This window comes from Lotus japonicus, chromosome 3, assembly GCF_012489685.1.
Source record: "Lotus japonicus ecotype B-129 chromosome 3, LjGifu_v1.2".
Classification (NCBI taxonomy): Eukaryota; Viridiplantae; Streptophyta; class Magnoliopsida; order Fabales; family Fabaceae; genus Lotus; species Lotus japonicus.
This window is the reverse complement of record NC_080043.1, coordinates 95,376,791-95,396,045: the sequence shown is the minus strand read 5'-3', so window position 1 is coordinate 95,396,045 and position 19,255 is coordinate 95,376,791. Positions and strand designations below refer to the sequence as shown.

At 34.5% G+C, this 19,255-nt stretch overlaps 3 protein-coding genes across 5 annotated transcripts; 2 read left to right on the top strand and 1 right to left on the bottom strand.

Annotated features, from left to right (window-relative positions):
• The first annotated feature begins 1,099 nt into the window (after nucleotides 1-1,099).
• LOC130747773 (uncharacterized) lies at nucleotides 1,100-5,018 on the top strand. Its single transcript, XM_057600805.1, has 5 exons — nucleotides 1,100-1,739; nucleotides 2,595-2,891; nucleotides 3,480-3,656; nucleotides 3,928-4,146; nucleotides 4,416-5,018. Exons 1-5 carry the CDS (start codon nucleotides 1,308-1,310, stop codon nucleotides 4,827-4,829), a joined length of 1,539 nt encoding a protein of 512 aa, XP_057456788.1. The 5' UTR covers nucleotides 1,100-1,307; the 3' UTR covers nucleotides 4,830-5,018.
• A 3,038-nt stretch (nucleotides 5,019-8,056) lies between these two features.
• Nucleotides 8,057-11,941, top strand: LOC130747772 (F-box/kelch-repeat protein At3g23880-like). 3 transcript variants are annotated; one of them, XM_057600804.1, is made up of 3 exons: nucleotides 8,057-8,784; nucleotides 9,262-9,486; nucleotides 11,105-11,941. In XM_057600804.1, the coding sequence occupies exons 1-3, from the start codon at nucleotides 8,167-8,169 to the stop codon at nucleotides 11,513-11,515; spliced, it is 1,254 nt and encodes a 417-aa protein (XP_057456787.1). In that variant the 5' UTR covers nucleotides 8,057-8,166; the 3' UTR covers nucleotides 11,516-11,941. The 3 variants fall into 3 exon arrangements, with proteins under 3 accessions (XP_057456787.1, XP_057456786.1, XP_057456785.1); XM_057600803.1 differs by having other exon boundaries at nucleotides 8,068-8,784; nucleotides 9,262-9,991; nucleotides 11,105-11,244; XM_057600802.1 differs by lacking the exon at nucleotides 11,105-11,941 and having other exon boundaries at nucleotides 8,070-8,784; nucleotides 9,262-10,137.
• A 510-nt stretch (nucleotides 11,942-12,451) lies between these two features.
• Nucleotides 12,452-18,858, bottom strand: LOC130745085 (dihydroflavonol 4-reductase-like). Its single transcript, XM_057597230.1, has 13 exons — nucleotides 18,610-18,858; nucleotides 18,165-18,334; nucleotides 17,291-17,482; nucleotides 16,945-17,107; nucleotides 16,652-16,838; nucleotides 16,369-16,510; nucleotides 16,188-16,246; nucleotides 15,532-15,668; nucleotides 15,238-15,407; nucleotides 14,743-14,934; nucleotides 13,586-13,757; nucleotides 13,315-13,498; nucleotides 12,452-12,735 (listed from the first exon to the last, which is right to left on the bottom strand). The coding sequence occupies exons 1-13, from the start codon at nucleotides 18,728-18,730 to the stop codon at nucleotides 12,591-12,593; spliced, it is 2,034 nt and encodes a 677-aa protein (XP_057453213.1). The 5' UTR covers nucleotides 18,731-18,858; the 3' UTR covers nucleotides 12,452-12,590.
• Between the last annotated feature and the right edge of the window lie 397 nt (nucleotides 18,859-19,255).

Sequence of the window (19,255 nt, the reverse complement as noted above, 5' to 3'; positions counted from 1 at the left end):
ATGAATATCGAAAATATTCGGGGGCGCGGAGCACCGATAAGCCACCTCGGTGGCTCCGCCCCTGATCTTGACCTAAATAGGAATAATATGTTAAAAAAAAAGTGAAAATATATGATATAAAATTATTCCTGTGTTAATTGAATAATTTAAATTTTTAAGATAATTGGTTCTAAATATGATACTAGCTAGAACCTCTGACTAACTAAGTAGTTTACATTTCAAAGTTGAGCCTATATGTAAGTGAGTTGACTTAAAATTCTAACATAAACTTAGAATAAGTGCTCATTTGGAATCATATTTGAATGACCAAACGCGGATTTAGTTGAAACTTCAAGGTGTACTGCCTTCGTTTCAATATAACTGCCCACTTAGAGAATATGCACACATATTAAGAAAAACAATTAATTTTATTACCTTTTTAAAACATATCATTTATTTCTCTTATTTTACCCTTTACAATGTATTATATCTCTCTTTATTTATTTTTCTTAGAGGGACATTATATGTAAAAACATAAATTAATCCTCCATTAAAATTATAAGTAGACAGTTATTATGAAACAAATCTTTTCTCTATAAGTTGACAGTTATTATGAAACGAATGGAGTAACTTTTACCTAAACATGAGTGAAGTGTGTTCATACCTCCACTCATGTTAAATATGGGGGAATGGGATATGACTGAAGCGAGGAAAGCATGAACTTATTTTAGTAATTTACCATCTTAAATCTAAGTCATCAAATTTTAAATTATGTCAACGGTTTAAAATAGTTTAGATCGTTTATAACCAAATTTAAAACATAGTGAAACACCATAATCCAATAATTTAATGAGTGCTTGTTTGGAACCACGTTTGAATAACCGCCGAATCCGGCGGATTTAGTTGAAACTTCAAGGTGTAGCTTTTACCTAAACATGAGTGGAGTGTGTGCACACCACATTATCAAAAACTCTACACCATAGTCAAAACAAAAAGGGTTGAACCAAACCCAAACTAGAGTGAAGTCTTTTTCAAATTCCCATGAAGAAACAGTGTCCAACTCAGACGCTGGAAATAAATAGAGAGGCAAAAAGCACACAAACAAACACAGACAGACACACATAACATAACATAACGTTGTCATTAACAACAACACACTCACACCACCACCTTTCATTTGAAATCCCTGTTCTTCCTCTTCACGAGGTTGCACGCCAACGAAGTAAGAAACGACACACCACTCTCTCTCTCTCTCTCTCTCTCTCTCTCTCTTATATACTCTCTCTACCTTGTGTGAACTTGCTTCATTCATTCCACTGCATGAGACAATGTCCACAGCACCACCACCATCAAGAAGACCCAAATGGCACCACCACCCACCTCCTCCTCCCACACCCAGAATCCTTCACTTCCCTCGCCGCCCTCGCCGGAGACCCTCCTCCTCCGCCGCCCGAACGGACCTTAAATGGAACAGGTTGGGAGCTTTGTTTGATCGAGAGAAACGGGTACCTGATCATAAGAATGTTCCGATAGTGCTGTTGGACCATGGTGGTGGTGAGGGGAGAAGGGAGAGAGTTGAGAGCAGCGAATGCGGTGGTGGGTCGGCGTTGGAGGAAGAGAAGTGGAAGTTTCAGGCGGAGATGTTGAGGGCAGAGTGTAACTTGTTGAGGATGGAGAAGGAGATTGCGGTCAAGAAGTTGGAGAGGACTCGTGCAAAGATGGAGAGGATTCTAAGATCTGCAGTTCGCACCCTTGTTTCTGTTAGTGCCTCTCTTTTCTTTTTTTCCAATTTGGAATTTCATTCTCCAACATTTCATATTCTCTTCTCCAATTGCTTTGATCAAATTGAATCACATTTTTTCATGATGAATGCTGAGGAAAAGTAAAATGCTTTCATTGGAAAGTAGTCCATATTTTATCATTACTAACACATGATTGAATGTTGTAATTTTCAATAGAAATTTTCTTATTCTCAATTAAGCTAAGGCTCTGGTTATCATGAAATTTTTGTTTACTTGAATAAACTTTTAGGGGTGTTTCATAATTTAGCTCCAAGGAATGTCTATATTGGAACGTTTTTATGATTTGTTTGTCTATGATTATGCTATGGTGAGTAACTTCTTCCTTTTCTTTGATTTTCTTAGCTAATTATTCTCATAGCTTGTGCATGATGAATCGGCCGAATTCTTATGATTTGGCTCTAAGGAATATCTTATTTGAATGTTTTTTATGATTTGTTTGTCTAAATTTCAAGGGGTGTTTTTGAATTTATCTCTAAGGAATGCCCATTTAAATGTTTTTTTATGATTTGTTTGTCTATGATCATGTTATGTTGCAATTGTAAGGTTGATTGCCCAAAATTTTGAAAGTAGGCTACATATTTTATAGCAGTATCTTCTTCCTTTTCTTTGATTTTGTGAGCTATTAAATCGTTATTCTCACAGCTGGTGCATTTGAACTGGCTTAGTTCTGTTTCAAGTTGCTAATAATTGTTGTAACTTGTAAACATAATATTTTTCAATGATTTTACTTGGCTTGTCTTCTTGTAAGACTCTGTTCTGTTTAACATGATGATTTGCATTGCCTGATCTTTAACTTGCAAAGTGGAATTGCAGGGAAGAATAAAGATTTGTGAAGGAAAGAATATTAATATGGTTTTGGATGAAGAGATTCATGCCTTGACAGAGAAACTTCAGAAGTTGCAGAAGCGATCGTTAGTTAAGGACTTTGAGACTAGGAACAGCAGAAACTTTGACAAACAAGTTTCTGTTCTGCAGAGACGACTGGAGAGGATTGGAGGACCATCAGATGAGATTTATTTGAGAGAGTTTGAAGAGCTGGCAAATGTGAGCTTGTCAATTAAAACAAGTAGCAGATTTGATGATAGCATTGTTGCAAGTGGAAAACTAAATGTAAGTAAACTAAGTAACCCCCATGTTTTGCCTTAGTGCTTTGGTTACTATCCATCTTGAGTTTTGACTACCCTGTACCTTTAGCATTTCTTATCGATTTGATTGCCAATAAGCTATTCTATTTATGTTTTTCAAGAGCATGTATGCTTTAGTGCGTGTTTGGATCAGGGTTTTCAGAATTGATTTTGCAATTTCGCTAAAATTGATTACGGAAGAAGTGAGTTGAAAATGAAGTGATTTATGTTTGGATTCAGTTATGAAAAATGAGACTCTTGTAGGGTATGTTGCGAAATCCAGTTGTGAAATCTCAAAATTGATTATGTTCAAAACTACTCTCTCTTGCTTCCACCAGAATTGATTCTAGAACTGGAATCAAATTTAGCTTCTAAAAACCTCAGAATCACAATTCACGTATGACATGCACAAGCTACTATTTAGAGCTTATAAAATACACGACTCTCACGCACACGTGATTTTCGCTAAGATCAGTTTGATTGCCAATAATGTAGATGTTTATGTGATGTTTTGTATTTTCTGTTTTTAGTTTCCTCTGTGTTCATTTCTCATGTATTTCATTAAAATTTACAGGTGGAAATTCTGAGAAGGAAAATGGAGGGATTGTCAAAGGGGATATTGTTACAGAGAATGGAGGAAGAGTATAATTCTCTGTTGTCCACTGCTAATAGTTCTGTTACCAGTTCTGCTTCAACTTCCAAGAGAGTTGAATTTCAAGATTCATCTTCTTCAATACGAGTACCTCATCAGGCAAATTCTTGATTTCTTTGCTCATCACTTGTAGGGTTGTTAACATTTTGTTTTTATCGTATACATCCAATGTTTTCGGTTGGCTACAATAAAGCCACCCCTAATAAGAAAATGTAGACATGAATTGATTCGACTTCCTTATTGCACTAATTCTTGTAAGGCTGAGAAAAAAATGCACAGTGTTAACCTTTTTCATGTAAAACATATTTTTCTTGACTAACTGAATTAGATGAATGAATTCTTACCAAAATCACATTGTCAAATCCTGCAGGAAAAGTTGTCTTATGAAGGGAACCCGTGTTCCGGACATTGCAAGTCAGTTGTACGAAGAATCGTAGAGCAAGTTAGAACTGAGACTGAGCAATGGTCCCAAATGCAGGAGATGCTTGGTCAGGTGAGGGAGGAGATGGAGGAATTGCAAGCTTCTAGGGATTTTTGGGAAGATCGGGCCCTGCATTCCGATTTTCAAATCCAATCCCTACACAATTCTGTAAGATACAGTTCGTTGTTGCCTGTTCTATATTTCCCATTTTATCTGCAATAATCAATATATTGCCATATAAACTATAGAATAATTATACAATATATGCAGTTATTCAGAGTTTAAAATGTGATTACATATTGCTGATGACATTTCTAGTGTATCACTGGCTTTGTGTGAGGATATCATGTGACAAAAATAAATTCTAAAATTGAGTTTTTATCAGATAAAGCATGAGGTGGTGCTTCTTGGCATTTATCTTCTGATTTCTTTTACAGTTGCAAGAATGGAGACAAAGAGCGCTTTCATTTGAAAGTGAAAAGAATGAGCTTAGAGCAAAACTGTCCATGCTCAGTGGTGATCTTGAAAGGTTAAGAAAGGAACAAAATTCAGTTCAGGGGTCCAAATGTTCATCGATTCCCTTGGACACACAGAATGAGTTCGAGAAGCGTGTAGTGGTTTGTTGCTCAAAAGAGAACAATAGCATAGTTACAGAAAATAGCAAGCATAATGAGGGTATGAGGAATGGGGAAAGAAAGGCACATGCTGGTAGAGGTGGATTCCAAGCTCCAAAACGATCACCATTCCAAGACATTGGGAACTCATCATTGTTGATGAAGCAGAATGGTGGCAAAGCAATTTTCCCTTTGCATTGCCATCTTTCTTCAAATGTTGAGAAATTTTACTCATGACTCACTAACTCAGCACTTGAATGCAGGAGATGTCAGTTCTAACATAATCCGTGCTTATTCTGACATAACCAGGAGAAGAAGGTGCACAATGATTGGGGTTTAATGCTTTAAGATATGTGGTTTGAAATTTGTCATGTAATATGTAGAATGCCCAGAGGAATAAGGCAATGTGTTTTTGAATTTCTGATACTTTCACTTAAAAGAACTTTAATTTCAATCCATGGATTTATGTTAAATGTGCTTTTAAGCTTTGCTAATGGAAATTCAAACACAAGAAATTGGAGTTTTTGTTTCACAAATATCTTCATAGATTTCATGAAGGAGGATGGAAATGTGGTATGCTTGTTTGCTCAATATCTAATACTACTACATATGAATTAGCAATGAGACCTGAAACACTTTCTGGGGTGCTTAAGATAACATGTAAATTCTCATGACTTGATAAAAAAAAAGTTTTCCAACGTTAAAGCGATAATCTAGTGGCAATCTTTTTGTTTTGAACCATAAAAGACACAAAATCAATGGGGAGGGGTTGTTGTTATTGTTGTTTTTCTGGGCTTGTCGAATTTGTTTTTAGGTTTCCAACGGAGATGAAAATTATTAAAGGCCCGTTTGGTATGTTGTATAGTATAAGACTATACAGTGTTTAGTCAAATACTATATAATATGGTGGCGACAGTGTGGTAGTGGTAGAGGGAGGAAGATGATGATGGTGGCAGTGGTGGCGGCGACAATGGTATTAGTAGTGGTGGCGGGTAGTGGCGACAAAGGTGGTGGAGGTGGCGGCTGCGACAGTGGTGGTGGTGGCGGTGGCATTGTTGGAGCGTCGTGGTGGTGGAAGTGGCGATAACGATGGCAATATCAACCATGGTGGCAGTGGTGGAGTGTGGAGGTGGTGGCGGTGACGCTTGTGGTGGTGATGGCGGCGACGGTTATTAAATATATTAAAATAGTTTATACATCATACTCTTATCGTTCAAGCTTACTTGGTTGAGTTAAGGGTATAAATAAGTGTTAGAGATGGATGAGCATTTGTAATTACTAATCACTAACATACCAAACAATAGATAAGTTCATAATGTTTATACTATCATGTCTAGTACGGTGTGTCAAACGAGCTTTTATTTGGTTGGGTTTAGTAATGGTGAATGAATTGAAAAATATTAGATCAAATTAATTTTTTTTTGAAATAAAATCATATGGAATCCCATCTTTTTATCGGAAAGAGAAAGATAAAGCCATAGATACTATCATGTCTACTGTTTTTTTCCCGTGTGTTACACGGGGAATATGTCTATTGTATTTGATATATCAATTAATCATGAATGTGATTAAGCGTGTTTGTTTAAATATTAGATAATTAGGGAAAATCTTTTAAAATTCGGTTTCAAGATCTGTTTTGGAATTAGAAAACATGTGTCAACAAAAGATAAGTTATTTAATTCTTTTATAATATATAATAGAGTAAAATACACTCACCCCCCTCAAGATTTGCAAGAATGACACTCCACCCCATTCTTTTTAAAAATCTACACTCCACCCCATTTTTTATAAAGGCAAAATTTAGTGACGAAAACAAATTCGTCACTACTAAAAACTAATTACTGATTAGTAAAATTTTAAATAAATTTAATGCATATACACTATCCTACATTAATTTATGAAAATAATTTTACTGAATTAAATTTAAAAAACCATCCACTCTGTCTGTTAAGTCCACGTCCCATCTATCTCCAAATCATATTTCTCACCACAAACGGCCACCACCAAGCCTTTACTCCCTTTAACACGGCTCCACTGACCCACAATGTGAAACCCCACGGCACCACCATGCCTCAAAGTTTTGTTGCGACCTGAACCCCAGAACATGAATCGCACATCCCTAAAGTCACTTGTTCAACTACTTCTTGTGAATTTCACCCCTTTAAGTTGTGAGCGAACGCTCTGTTGGTCTAAGATATTGTTGAATTTTGTTAAAAACGATGCTCCACCGCCTCGTTGGGCTCTAATAACCTCATATCCACTTTATATTTTCATAATTTTGTTTCTCTATTTTCTTCACCCATTTGTGTTGCTTTTTTGGCCTACAACCCAATTTTGAAAATTGGAGGTATAAAGAGATTATTTTAATTAAAATTGAATTATTACCAAATATGAAAACACAAGCATGTTTCACTATGTTCGAGATATGGTTTGTAAATCAGGCAGGTGTGCTATTGCATAATTTTCATTGTGAATTTACGGAGGAAAAACGCGATTGAGAGAATGAGGAGGATTGTGATGTTTTCATTTTTAAATTTATTGGATTATATTGACATTTTTTTTTTGAAATTATTGATTAACAATTTAAATATTAACTAATTATTAATGAAGAATATTTTTCGTCACTAAATTTTCCTCTATATAAAATGGGGTGGGAGGTAGATTTTAGATAAGAATGAGGTGGAGTGTAATTCTAACAAACCTTAAGGGGGGTGAGTGTACTTTACTCTATATAATAATATATAGAGGGGAGATGACTGATGCTGAATCTTATATAATTAGGAAAGATCTTTTAAATTTTAATGGATTATAATCACACAATTACAAGATTATTTTACAAAAATCTAGCAAATCACAATAAAAACTCATAAAATCATGAATTAATTAAAAATTCGAAAATTAAATAAAAATACCATAAAAATTAATTAATTCTCTAAAAATAAATAATAAGATAAATTAAGATAAAATGAAATAAACAACCTAAATCCTAATCAAATCTAAAATTTAAAAAGGTACTAAATAAATATAGATAAAAACTATCAAAATCTAGAAAATAACAAAAAAAAACTCATAAAATCCTAAATTAATTAAAAATCCGAAAAATTCAATAAAAATACCATAAAATTAATTAATATTCTAAAAATAAATAATAAGATAAATTAAGATAAAATAAAGAAATAAACAACCTAAATCCTAATCAAATATAAAATTTAAAAATGTATTTTTTTATTAAAATTAATCTGAGAATGACACGTGGAATTTTTTTATGAGAATTAGCGTGAGAATGACACGTTACTAAGAATTAACGTGAGAATGACACGTCACTAAATCAACCCGATATAAGTTCTTCTTTTCTAATATATATTGATTGATTGATATTGATTGATATTGATATTGATATTGATTGATTGATATTGATTGATTTGGGTTTAAAATAAAAGAAAACAAAACATGATATTAAACTATTACTATTTAATACTCTTATCTCTCATAATAAACATTGCTCTCACTTGATACGTTCTCCGTGTATAAATAATCAAAATCAAAGTGAAAAACTTGAATTGAATTCACAACGATGGAGGAAAAAACCCTAACCCTAACCCGTGGTGTTTCTGTTCTCCCATGGGAACTGGTGATTGAAATCTTATCATGGCTTCCGGTGAAGACTCTGTTGCGATTCCGGTGCGTGTCCAAGTCATGGAAATCCCTAATCTCCGACGACAAATCGTTCACGAAGCTGCACCTCAACAGATCGCTTCAAAACGAGCACTTCCTCCTGAAATTAGAACTCACCAATTTTATCGAAGATGGCGTTTTTCCGATCCCGGTGAGTCGTTTGCTTAATGGGCCACCGTCGATTGACGATGACTGGTTCTCCCGTGTCAGGTACAACTACTCACAGATCGACGATGGCTGTGACCGCCGTTTCAAGTCCATGTACTCCGATTACTGTTCCCGTCTCAAATCTGACTACTCAATCCTCAAATCTGACTACTCAATCCTTGGCTCCTACAATGGCTTGGTCTGTTTGCTAGGCTGGTATGAATTTTCCTACCCAACTGAACAGGTCTGGATCCGCCTATGGAACCCTGCTACACGCTCCATGTCTCGCAAGTCACCAATCTGTGCTGTCCCCTACGATTCTTGGAAATACTATGGCTTCGGCTATGATCATTCACGTCACGCTTACAAGGTCAGTCAGTCACTACTATTCAATTTTCAGTAATAGAATTCCATTGTGACAAGTAACATGAAAATCTGAATCATCAATTTATAAAACATAAAGTATCAATTTCCAACCTTCACACTTCATAATTGACTAGTAGTTTCAATAGAAACATAATCACCACCCTTAATTTGTAACTAAAAGTCAGAATAACATTATTAAAAATTCAAGTAAGAATAACAAAACAAGGGGTTTGTGCAGTATATGTATCTGAACTAGTAACATAGGTAGCAGGTGAAGGGTAATTTTATTCCCCCACTCTTGGAGGGGACACAATTGAGTTATGAGCCATTCCCCTCCCCTCCTAAAAATTGAACCATACATGATAGATTAAAAAAAAAACCTCCATTCCCCTACAACCTAACAATATGTTAGTAGTTAATTCTTTTTATTGTTAAAAAAAAGGAGTGCATATTTTTCATTATTTAACTTCGTCTTTTCAAGGTGGTGATGGTGCTTTGGGATTGTGATGAGAAAAAAATGGAGACAATAGTTTATTGCATGGGTGATGCTTGTTGGAGAAAGGTTTCGAGCAACCATGGTTTCCCACTTCGGCTCAAGGCATTCGAAGGACAATTCGTGGATGGGTGTATGAACTGGCTAGCACTCGACAAGTTGAATTCCCATTCTCATTCCTGGAGAGATGCCAATGTTACTCTCGACCACTTGGTAATTGTTTCCTTTGACATGCGTCAAGAGGCATATAGATTTTTGTCACTGCCTGAGGGTGTTAGTCACGAGGTGCCTCATGATCACTCAAACCTTGGGGTTTTGAGGAATTGCCTGTGCCTTTTTCATGACCATAACAAAACTCATTTTGTTGTGTGGCAAATGAGAGAGTATGGAGTTCACGAATCTTGGACCCAATTGGCGACTATTAGTTATACGCATCTTCGATGTGATGGCTTTCCGTTATATTCGCCGCTCATGTGCTTTTGTGAAGATCGTGACATTGTGTTGTTCTTAAATAAAACTTGGAGTGGTAGTAATGAGTATCAGGGTTTGGAAGTTGTCATGTATAATTTAAGAGATAATAGTGGGAAATGTGTTATTCAACTTCGCAACAACAAACTTTCATTGTGTGGGAATGATTATGTTCAGAGTTTGGTTTCACCTTGTCAAGATTATGCTCTTCGGGCCAATTTGTTCTGCTGAATTATTTATGCTGAATTATGTAAGCAGTGATTATTACTGGTGGTGACTCCATTGTCCGTATATTGTTGCACAATGATTTAGGGGTTTCACATGCTTTTAGTTTTTGTTGTAATTTTCAATAGAAATTTTCTTTTTCTAAATTGAACTAAGCCTCTGGTTATCATATGAAGTTTTTGTTTACTTGAATAAACTTTTAGGGGTGTTTCATGATTTAGCTCCAAGGAATGTCTATATTGGAACGCTTTTATGATTTGTTTGTCTATGATTATGTTATGGAGTGTATCTTCTTCCCTTTCTTTGATTTTCTGAGCCAAATATTCTCATAGCTTGTGCATTATGAATTGGCTGAATTCTTATGATTTGGCTCTAAGGAATGTCTTATTTGAATGTTTTTTACGATTGTTTGTCTAAACTTTTAGGGGTGTTTTAAATTTAGCTCTAAGGAATGTCTTATTTGAATGTTTTTTATGATTTGTTTGTCTTTGATCATGTGATGTTGCATCCTTACAAAAAAAAAATCATGTTATGTTGCAATTGTTTAAGGTTAGTTGACCAAAATTTTGAAAGTAGGCTACATATTTTATAGAAGTATCTTCTTCCTTTTCTTTGATTTCGTGAGCTATTTAATTGTGGCTATACTACTCTGTGGCAGAACTTTTTTTTTTTTGGTCAAATGTGGCAGAACTTTTTTTTTTTTGGTCAAATGTGGCAGAACTTATGCGAAAATAATTTGTGCATAGTCCAAACATCTGAGTAATCTTTAGAGTGATAAAGTATAGACTGACATTGCTTTGGAGAGATAGGATAGGATGCCCAAAAAAAGGAGATAGGCTGCATATAAAAACAGGGTTAGGTTGCATAATCTGTCAGCTAGTCTTTGAAACGTGTGTGAGTGAACAATAAATCAATAATACTAGCTTTGAATTAATTTATTAATATTCATTTATTAACTTACTGCAACCCATTTACACATTAGTCTTGCTCTCTTTATCAGAACCCATACCTCTTCATTCACAAACCTCTACCATTTATATCTTCATCTTTCTCTCTTTATTCACAACCCTGCTCTCTTTCTGCTCTGTTTTTTCTAATAGAAACCATTATCTTTCTTGTTGTATGTATTGTTGAACAGGATCCACTTAATGATCAAATTGATTATCAAAACTTTTTTCCTACTGATGAGGATTTGGAGGACTTCTTTAAGGAGTTAGCTGACACTACTGGAGAAACACCAACTAACCACACTGAACTAGAACAAGACAACATTGTGGTTGAACAGGATGGAATTGAATCAATTGATAATCAAATTGATTATGAAAGCTTTTCTCTTACTGATGAGGATTTGAGGGACCTCTTTAAGGACATACCTGACATTGTGGAACAAAACAACAACATTGAGGAACCGATCAATGACAACATCAATGCATGGGATGATTTTGTTGAAGATGCACTCCCCTTGCCACCTGCTGGGAAGCCTAATCCAATCTACCTTCAGCATATTTGGCTGAAAATTGATGATGTGAAAGTAAGTATTTGTTGGTAACACTTTAATAGCCAAGTTCCTTATGTATCCTTATGTAACATTTCAGTTTCATTAAAACATTGGATATTAAAGTGTTAGCCAAATAGGCTGAAGGTAGATTGGATTAGGATACTATATGCCATCCAAGGTACACTCCAGTCCCTTCAAGATATCACCAAAGTTTACATGGTTCATGGTTGTCTCCTCATTCCTCAATATAAATTACAAAATCCTAAACCCAGCATGATTGCCAAAAAACAGAAACACCTCAAAGATTATCATAACTTGGCATATTCTTAATTTTGAAATTGAACCCCGCATATTGGGACATAATGAGGATGGAACAATGCCACGAAATTCACGGTACCTGTTCTTCCATCATGTAACAGAATCATCATGATCAAGGTGTGACAAGTAAATCAGAGTTTCACTCAATCTGTAGAGTTAAACATTGGTAAATCTAAGTCCAAACTTTATCAATAGTTTGTATAAGTAATCTATTAAAATGAAATCACTTTGAGTCAAATGTGCCAGTTATTACCTTAAATTGAACAAGAACAGCATTGTCCTCCAAGGTCTCACCATGCCCATCAACTATCCCAGGGAGCATTACTCCATTGAGAAAAATACATCAGTGACATTCTTGATGATTCTCTGTTTTCTTCTCTGCTGCTATTCTAATTCTCAGTTTTATAATGGATGGAGCTGCATCATGATTTGTGACTTGAAGATGAGATTGCCACAGTGGTTGAATGGCTGGCATATCTGTTGTGAACTTCTCATAAAATGACGGCACTATGGGCTTGTCTGCATAGGCCCAATCATTCTTTTTTTGTTTTTTAAACCATGTCTAGTCTTGTTTTTATGGACTAGGCATTCAAATATAAGGCTCATTGGCAACATACCTAATAAACTGTTGAGTTTGACCAAAAAAAAAATACTGTTGAGAAAGTGAAAAAGAAGCAAATAAAAAAGATAAATTATGTGAAGAAAAACACAACACAACAATAATTAACAGTGTTGTTTGGAAAATGATGCGAATTTAGTTACATGAATTAAAAGCTCTCATGATATCTTATCACGTGGATTATAAGAATTAAAAGTTGATAATCTTTTTTTCTCTGAAGCTTTTCACGGTTTCCTGAATACTTATTTCTAAAGGAGTAAACTCGATTCCTAAGCTCTTGGCTCTTTCTTGTGAAAATTGAAATGTTGGCTCATATGGTTCATCGTCCACACACCTGATGATAACATTGTAGAGAAAATGAACATATTATTATATGAGAAGAAAAGAAAAAGTAAAAAAAAAAAAAACTATTGAATATAATGAATAAGGCTTATAATACAAGAATCTATTTTCACTAAATAATTTAAATAGGAGTTGTTCTTGCATTCATTCATTGAGATATCATGTGCTTAATAATTTTATCACTTCTTCCCTTAATGTTAATTTTGACATATATTTAGCAACTACCATGAAAGGTGCATTTAGGTAAACAACTTAATAAAGTGCTTATGGAAATCAACTCTTTTTACATAAGCGATTATTTATAAGCTAATTTAAGAACCTTATTAAAATAAACATAAAATAAATTATGGATAAGTATAAACTTTTTTCTTAAGCTAATTTGAACAACTTGTAAAAATAAGTTCAAAACAACTTATAAGTAGACTTGCTATTTACATAATCTCTCCTAAACACTTGCATAAAATAAACTCAAATAAGCTCTTTTAAACATGGCTTAAATCAACTCCTATGTTGATTTTTCAGCATGAGTCAAGCTTTCAAATAAGAATCCAAGTTATAGGAATCAACTTACTTATTTGAAATTTGCAATGTTGGATACAGATCATGTAAAATTCTAGCAACTTCAGAAAAGTGTGCCACTCTCTCAACCAAACAGTATCTTCCACTAGCTGAAGTAATCTCATATGCTTGAATATGTGCTTTAGCAACATCTTTCACATCAACCCATCCAATAGACAAATTTGGAAATGGGACACCTGCATCAATGATAGGACCATTATTGAAATTAACATTCAAAGATGCAGGGAAAGCAGGGTATAGAAGTTTGAGTAAATACATATTACCATTAATTATGTTTAAAACTGGCTCAACGCTAAAATTAACCTCTGGTCGTAAGAGAGGTCCTACCACCATACTCGGGAGGATAACAACCATGTCAATTTTATTTTCCTTTGCAAATTTCCAGGCAGCATCCTCAGCCATAGTCTTTGAAAGTGTGTACCACTTATGAAAAAACTATAAGGAAATGGCAAGAAAGTTAGAAAGCAGTCAAGACGTTGATGGAAGTAAGAGTGACCAAGGAAGTTTTCAATAGGAGGAAATTTTACTATTAATGCATTATTTTGTCTTCCTGAGAAATGCTGGTAGAGAAGACACAAAATTGAGATAAGAATGACAAGAAACTGGAATTAATTGAAGCATAAAGTGTGTTACACAGAACATCATGAGTTTTTTTGTTTGGTTCTATGTGCACGAGGTATCCCACAACCAACAACCATGAAACTAATCATTTTGAGACTTTGATACCATGAGCTTATGCAGAGTAACATTACCACTTCATGCAAACAAATCCAAATACAGCACCAAAACCCTTTTTGATACCCTTCAAGACATGGTGACCTCCGCTTGATCTTGTGATTAATGTATATCATTCAGCATCAAAAAGACTTTTTTTTTCCCACTAGAAGGTTAGTAAGAAATGTGGCTCAAATGAGGTCATAGTATTTTATCACAAATCATGTCTAACATGTAAATAACAAACCATTTCACTCTAAATCCTTCTTAATGGCTTCACTTACAGTGTTACTAGGTGCTCCCCCCTCCCCCTCTCTCCTTATTGAGCATTCTATTTTCCAAACATGCCCAAACCATTTATCTACTCATCCACTATATTCTCATTTCTGCAAAGAATTTCCTTATGAATATAAAAAAACAAGGAATTTCTTTTTCGCTTTTAATTTTTTTTCTCAGTTCACATTAGTCAATTAGGCATTACTCCCATCTTTAAATCCCTCTGTTTCGCCTTTCTCCCTTTAACTATAACTGCTGTCATGGTATTTTCTTCTATTCATTGTATGGCTTTAGCAGGGTTAGATAAGCTGCTTAGCTAACTAATAAAGTGGTAGAAGAAACAACTTTCAACAGTGTCAAAATCACATATTCCAGCTGCATTAGCTTCTTCATTCATTCCTGTAAAACAATTAGGAAAAGTAGAACAAACCTTTGATTCCCTTAAGAAATCTGGATCTGAAAACCATGTCTCATCAACCACTACTTCAGGACTTTTAGGCCTTCCATTAAATAGAACAGCAGAAGTAGAAGATGTTAAGACAACTCGTTTCACGGATGGTGATTTTGCGCATGATTTGAGAACATTTAGAGTTCCCTTCACCGCTGGATCAATCAATTCAGCCTGAAATAAAGAAATCTAAAGTTAACATTGGATAAACTGGTACTTTGGATTGACATTTTTTTAAAAAAAAGTGAAACCATCTAAAAAACAACACTTATGCTTATCCTTAATCACATGAACTGTAGTTAACACAGTATGATTTAAGCTGTATGTAGTTAGTTTGTTTTGGTTAGCTGTTGATGTTAGTTAATATATAAGGGATCCTCATATGTCATGTGACAACATGGTCCTAGCCAGAAAATTTCAACATGAGAGGATCCTGGTCCCTTAACTTGCTCACTCGTCTCAACTCTCAACAATCACCTGAGGGTCCTCAACAAACATTAAAACAGGTGAAGCGACATGGAAGACACCATGGCAGCCCTGAATAACAGAGTCAAAGGAACCTTCTTCTAACAGGTCTGCCTTAAACAGTTGCAACCTTTCCTTTGCTACATCAAGTTTAACCAAGTGCTCAACCTTGTTGGGATTACCTGCATATATCCACATGTTTCTACCAATATTACAACATCATGATGATGAGAGTCATTCATAAAAAGGAAAAGTGAAAGAAAAAACACCATATGAAACTATGAAGAAAGTGAGGGAGGCACTGACTGAGGTCACGAACAGTGGCTCTGACAGTGTAACCATGTTCCAAAAGAAACTTGACAATCCATGAAGCAATGTAGCCAGAAGCACCGGTCACACACACCAACTTCCCTTCCTCATTGCTCATCCTATCTCTTTGTTTTCTTTAGTGGTGAACAAGTAACTAAGCTATTTATTAAATGGGTGGTGAGGAGATAGGCCAATGATTAAATTGAAAAAATAAAGTGAAAAAGAAAACCAAGCGTTGGAACTCTTTGCATTGTTAATTTCAATTGATGATGGAAGCGATAACTAGTTCCGTAAACGTTTAAAACCCAAAAGGTCCTCATAAACGTTTCTCACTAGAATTGATTCCTGCCTAGAAGAATTTTCAAACATAGCAATTAAAAGTGGTAGAGGGTCACAACCTATACTCTATCACACCAATAAAATTTGAAACATGCTTTCCACACTTTCACTCTGGCGAGGAACTAATATTAAACTGACCATATTTTACGGGACCAAAAATTTAGTTAACCCTTAATTTATGTTACTTTTACTATCTATTTTTTTTTCACCAATAAAATTGTATTATATAAATTAAAGTACATGAATAAGCAATTCTTAAATGATAGAACACAATTTTTTATTTCATTAGTGGCACAGAGAAATGAACATCAAACAAGGACAAGGACAGGTGATTTCTATCCACACATGGAAAGGGGTCATCCCCATTTGTTTGCTGTGCCTCTTATTAAGAAAGCTTATTTAACATTAACAATTCCTCTTAAAACAAGAGTCATCAACAAAACGTGGCTGCAGTTATCAACATTTATTCCCCAATTAAGGAGAAATCACGAATCAGGATTTTATAAACTTTTTTTCTTGAAAGCTTTCCACAGTTTCCTTGAGGGTCACTTCTAAGGGAACAAATTCAATTCCCAAAGTCTTTGCCTTTACTTTAGAAACTTGAAATGTTGGTATAAAAGGCTTATCATCTGCACACCTGATAACATGGTTCAAAAGTGAAAATGTAATTAGAAAAACTCAATTCTCTAAATATAAAATGTGTGAGAACACATATAATCATGTGCTTGGAGAGTAACTCAAATGTAAAAATTGCTAACTATTCAAAAATTAAACTTACTTCTCTGGAACTTGAAATGTTGGATACATATCATGTAAAATCTTAGCAAGCTCAGACAAGTGTGTCACTCTTTCAGATAGACAATATCTTCCACTAGCAGAAGCAGACTCATATCCCTGAATATGGGCGCTTGCAACATCTTTCACATTGATCCATCCGGAAGTAAAATTTGGAAATGTTTGTGAACCTGCACCAAGCCAACAAGTGAAAGAGTTCTTTTATCATGCAATCCCAATGCAGATAAAAACAGAATGCTTGTTGAGAAAAAAACTTCACTAGTAAATAAAGATTACCATTTATTAGGTTTAAAATTGCAGCTGCACTTTCATTAAGTTCTGGTTGTAAGAGAGGCCCTATGCACACTGCTGGGTTCATAACAATCAAGTCAATGTTGTTTTCCTGGAGAAATTTTCTTGCTACATCCTCAGCTGATGTCTTTGAATATGCATACCACCTCTGAAAAAATACATATATACGATGGAAAGTTGGAAACAAAAAATAAACACACACATAGACAAACAAGTAGAAAATGTCAACAAATAATCACATTTGTTTCCAAATTAAACTGCGTTTCATTCTCTATTCTACCAATAAAATTTTAACATGTTAATTAAGCACCACCGTGTAAATGGCGCATACCTCTTGCTTCCTTAATAAATCAGGATTTGAAAACCATGTCTCATCAACTACTACTTCAGGAGTTCGAGGCCTTCCATTGTTTAAAACTGCAGCTATAGAAGATGTTAAAACAACCCGTTTCACAGATGGGGATTTTGCACATGATTTAACAACATTCAGTGTTCCCTTCACCGCTGGATCAATTAATTCAGCCTGAAATAGAGAATACAAAATGAATAAACAGGAAACTGTTCTGTTTTGAAATGATAACTAAAGTGGTCATTTCTCTTCTTGAGGCCTTGTAGACAGATTTTTATAATAATGTTGAATTATATTTCATCAAATTGCACCAATGTTGTTTTAGTGTGAGATTTCACCAATATATATATATATATATATGCTTCTCCTCAATCATTTGAAGTGAATGATACTATGATAGTTTGAGTAGTTTTAGTGTGAGATTTTTGTCAGATTCCATTGAATCTGCTATCCTTTATTTATTTTTCTTAATAAGGGTGGAATCCTGACCTAAGAATTGGATAAATGCTTGTCTTTTTCTTAATGGTACATTATTGCTATCTATATGTTTTATAATAGTAGAAAAGAGGTGACAACGATATCTCTATATATGCTTTTTGAGTTTTGACCACTCCACAAACATTATTTATAAGTTTTTTTTTTGGTGAAAATGATTCCTTTTAGTTTTCCTCTCCAATCATGTAATGCTAGTGAAGGACTTCACCATAAACTTTTTAATTTTGAGAAAAAAGTAAGAATTATACTAAAATGGAACACTAGCTATTTCATGTAAAAAATGACTGTTTTTTCAGTAAAAATGTTTAGAGGTCAAAACTATATAACTTATATGAAGAAAAGTAAAATGAGATTAATGAACCTGTGGATCCTTGACTATTAAAAGAGCTGGTGAAGCAGTGTGAAAGACACCATGACAGCCCTGAATAGCCGAGTCAAAGGAACCTTCTTCCAACAATTCTGCCTTAAATAGTTGCAACCTCTCTTTTGCTCCATCAAGTTTAACCAAGTGGTCAACCTCATTGGGATTACCTACATAAATACGTATATGCATGCCAGAACAATTAATCATTCATAAAAGAAAGAAATCACATCATAGCTGAAACAAATTAGTACCAAAGACAAGAAGTTAATTATATGAATATGAATTAGTCAAGAATGAATGAATGAATGGAGAAATTTGCTGAAATCCTTCTATAATAGATTCTAAGGTCAGAATCAAATTTAAGAATAACAACTTTTGAGTTTCAAAATTATCTGAAAAAAAAAGAAGTTGATGCAAACATGCTAGAGAGTGAGGCACTTACCAGGGTCACGAATTGTAGCTCTGACAGTGTAACCACGCTGGAGGAGAAACTTGACAATCCATGAACCAATATAGCCTGAACCACCAGTTACACACACCACCTTTCCTTCCCCATTTTTCATTCTTCTTCCTTAGCTAATACTTGCTTCAAGTTTTTGTTTGAATAAATCAAGAGTCAACAGATGAAGTTATTATTTTACAGTATATATATAATTGTCGGCATCATACATCTGTTGATGTGGATCTCAATGAAGACAATCTGGTCACATATATTTTTAGTCACAAATGACACTCAGATATACAAACTCTGCAGCACTAAATAAATATCTCTTCTTTTTCTTTTTCTCTCTATTTTTCTCTTTTGTATCATTTGTCATGTATATTCTCTCTACTTTTCGGTTCTCATTTTAAATGTTTGTTAGATGTATGCAATATATGAATATACACAATTCATTTTCCTTTTCTAAATTAATGTATTCACATCATAACTCAATAAACAACATGCATCATTTAATGCCCACCACGTGAATAGTGTTCAATTTATTTATGAATATAAGAAATGAAAAGAAAATAATATTTATTATTATAAGGAGGGTGGGATGACATGGAGAAGTAAACATAGCAGGTAATTTTGAATTCAGTGTTAT

Excerpts from the sequence above, each read along its gene's own strand:
- LOC130747773 (XM_057600805.1), top strand. The coding sequence starts at position 1,308 with ATGTCCACAGCACCACCACCATCAAGAAGACCCAAATGGCACCACCAC. Across the intron at positions 2,892-3,479 it reads TTGCAAGTGGAAAACTAAAT|GTGGAAATTCTGAGAAGGAA; the intron begins GTAAGTAAACTA and ends TAAAATTTACAG. Across the intron at positions 4,147-4,415 it reads TCCAATCCCTACACAATTCT|TTGCAAGAATGGAGACAAAG; the intron begins GTAAGATACAGT and ends TTTCTTTTACAG.
- LOC130747772 (XM_057600803.1), top strand. The coding sequence starts at position 8,167 with ATGGAGGAAAAAACCCTAACCCTAACCCGTGGTGTTTCTGTTCTCCCA. Across the intron at positions 8,785-9,261 it reads ATTCACGTCACGCTTACAAG|GTGGTGATGGTGCTTTGGGA; the intron begins GTCAGTCAGTCA and ends CGTCTTTTCAAG.
- LOC130745085 (XM_057597230.1), bottom strand. The coding sequence starts at position 18,730 with ATGAAAAATGGGGAAGGAAAGGTGGTGTGTGTAACTGGTGGTTCAGGC. Across the intron at positions 17,483-18,164 it reads TAATAGTCAAGGATCCACAG|GCTGAATTAATTGATCCAGC; the intron begins GTTCATTAATCT and ends TCTCTATTTCAG. Across the intron at positions 15,408-15,531 it reads AGCCACTGTTCGTGACCTCA|GTAATCCCAACAAGGTTGAG; the intron begins GTCAGTGCCTCC and ends GGATATATGCAG.